The sequence below is a fragment of the Coturnix japonica genome, linkage group LGE22C19W28_E50C23, assembly GCF_001577835.2.
Source record: "Coturnix japonica isolate 7356 linkage group LGE22C19W28_E50C23, Coturnix japonica 2.1, whole genome shotgun sequence".
Lineage (NCBI taxonomy): Eukaryota > Metazoa > Chordata > Aves > Galliformes > Phasianidae > Coturnix > Coturnix japonica.
In genome coordinates this window covers 1,037,818-1,039,941 of record NC_029544.1, presented here as the reverse complement: position 1 = coordinate 1,039,941, position 2,124 = coordinate 1,037,818, and the positions used below count along the sequence as shown (strand labels likewise).

The following is a 2,124-nucleotide window of genomic DNA, read 5'->3' as shown; positions in this document are numbered from 1 at the left end:
GTCACCATCACCCCATGGGGGGGTCCTATCTGTCACCATCACCCCATGGGGGGGTCCCATCCGTCACCACCACCCCATGGGGGGGGTCCCATCCGTCACCATCACCCCATGGTGGGGGGGTCCCATCCGCCACCATCACCCCATGGTGGGGGGGTCCCATCCGTCACCATCACCCCATGGGTGGGGGTCCCACCTCTGCCCCCCCTCACCGATGGGGTCGATCCAAACGGCCACATCCCCTGGGTCGATGCTGACGTTGAGTCCATCCAGCTCCGCGTCTCCCACCGTCACCTCCCGGTGCGCAGCGGCCGCCAGCAGCTCCGCCGCGTCCCGTTGCTGGTGCAGCACGGAGCCCAGCAGCGCCGCCGTTTCACGCACCGTGTCGCACACCCGCACCGACACCGTGTCCCCTGAACGGCACCGAGTTGTCACCGCCACCCCCGGGGATGGGGGGGCTCCGTGCTCACCCCCACGACCCCCACTCACCATTAACGTTGGTGAACTCGTTGGACTCTTCGCCCCCGATGTGGCCGCGCAGCTCAGGGAACTGAAGGGTCGGCAAAGCTTAGCAGAGCTCCCACGACCCCCATATTTACCCCCAAATACGAGGACCCCCATATTTACCCCCTTCTTATCCCCCCCCTCAGCTTATACCCCCCTCACCTTGGCACCCAGGTCGTGCCTGATGACCTCCTGGATGAGAACATCTGCCAGAGTCTTGAAGTCGTGGGAGAAGCGCTGGTTCCGATCCGACCCGGTTTTCTCCGCTACCAGCAATCGGAAAAGCGGCTCCGCGTCCCGGCACAGCCGGGCGATCTCAGCTGCTTTCTCCGATGAGCTCAGAACGGCCTCCAACAGCGCGGCCATGGCTGGGGATAGAGCTCAGTACGGCCCCAAAAGACCCCGGCCCCTCATTGCAGGGATGTGTGGGGCTGGGGGCTGCCTGGCCCCATAGTGAGACCCGGGGAGGAGGTAAAGGGGGGGGCTGCAAGAGGCAGGGATGGCCCAGATGTGGGGATGGGGACGGTTCAGATGTGGGGACAGGGATGGCACAAGTGTGGGGATGGGGATGGTCCAGATGTGGGGACAGAGACAGCACAGACACCGGGACAGGGATGGGCTAAGTATGGGAATGGGGTCGGTTCATATGTGGGGCCAAAATACAAGGAGAGGGATGGCCCAGATGTGGGGACAGAGATGGGGTCAGGAATAGGGCTGGAAATGAGAGTTGGGGGTTGGGATGGGGATGTGAATGAGGGTATGGCCATGAATGGGAGGAGGGTTGGGGCTGGGGACGTGAATGGGGACGTGGCCAGGGATGTGGATGGGGACAGGGACACGAGTGGGGGTGTAGCTTTAGATAACAGAGAAAGGGACAAGGATGTGAATGAGGCCGTGGCCGCGGATGGGGATGAGGACACGCGTGGGGACGGTGCTGGGGATGGGGACACAAATGGGGACACGGCGATGGACGAGGCCAGCGCTGGGGACGTGGACAGGAACACGAGCAGGGACACAAATGGGGACGTGGCCACGGACGTGGCTGGGGACGTGGCTGGGGGCTTTTCCCCTCCCACCACATCCACGCTGCCCCACAACCTTGGGCAGAGCGCAGCCCCCCCTTATACCACCCACTGAACACCGGGATCCCCGCTGGGGGGGCACCGGGACCCCCCCGACCCCCTCGGACCCCTCCCCCCCCCTCCATCCCCTGGGCCTCCTTTGGGGGGTCACCCCCCTCCCCCCCGCCCCATGGGCTCCGTCCCACCGCCGTTACCGGGCGCGGGGCCGCTCACACCTTCTCGGTTTGGGGGGGGGCTCCGGTCTGCGTCGCAGCGATACGGGGCGGAGCCACCGGGACACGTCACGGCGGAGCTTTAACCCCCGCCGCCCCGCGCCGCTCCCGGAGCCGGACGGATCCGCTGCCTTCAACCCCCCCATCCACCCGCCCATTCTCCCCCCCCCATTATCCGGGTTTAACCTCTTCCGCTCCCAACCGGAACGATGGCGTCAACTCGTTGACGTCACACACGGGGAACCCGGCGCCTCCCGTTCGTAATAACGGAATTCCCGGCCGACCCCCAAGGACGCGGTTCACACCCACGGGTCCGCGATGCGGAAATG

General features: G+C 65.6%; 2 protein-coding genes across 3 annotated transcripts in view; both read right to left on the bottom strand.

The window, feature by feature from the left end:
* CD63 (CD63 molecule) overlaps positions 1 to 136 on the bottom strand; it is a 1,354-nt gene extending 1,218 nt beyond the window's left edge. The window contains exon 1 of the mRNA XM_015886923.2: positions 100 to 136. Coding sequence (XP_015742409.1) covers positions 100 to 136 — 37 coding nt within the window. The remainder of the gene's footprint in view (positions 1 to 99) is intronic.
* On the bottom strand, positions 7 to 1,951 carry INPP1 (inositol polyphosphate-1-phosphatase). Of its 2 annotated transcripts, none has more exons than XM_015887029.2 (4): positions 1,799 to 1,951; positions 664 to 869; positions 487 to 547; positions 7 to 410 (listed from the first exon to the last, which is right to left on the bottom strand). In XM_015887029.2, the coding sequence occupies exons 2-4, from the start codon at positions 865 to 867 to the stop codon at positions 136 to 138; spliced, it is 540 nt and encodes a 179-aa protein (XP_015742515.1). In that variant the 5' UTR covers positions 868 to 869; positions 1,799 to 1,951; the 3' UTR covers positions 7 to 135. The 2 variants fall into 2 exon arrangements, with proteins under 2 accessions (XP_015742515.1, XP_015742514.1); XM_015887028.2 differs by having other exon boundaries at positions 1,778 to 1,950.
* Between the last annotated feature and the right edge of the window lie 173 nt (positions 1,952 to 2,124).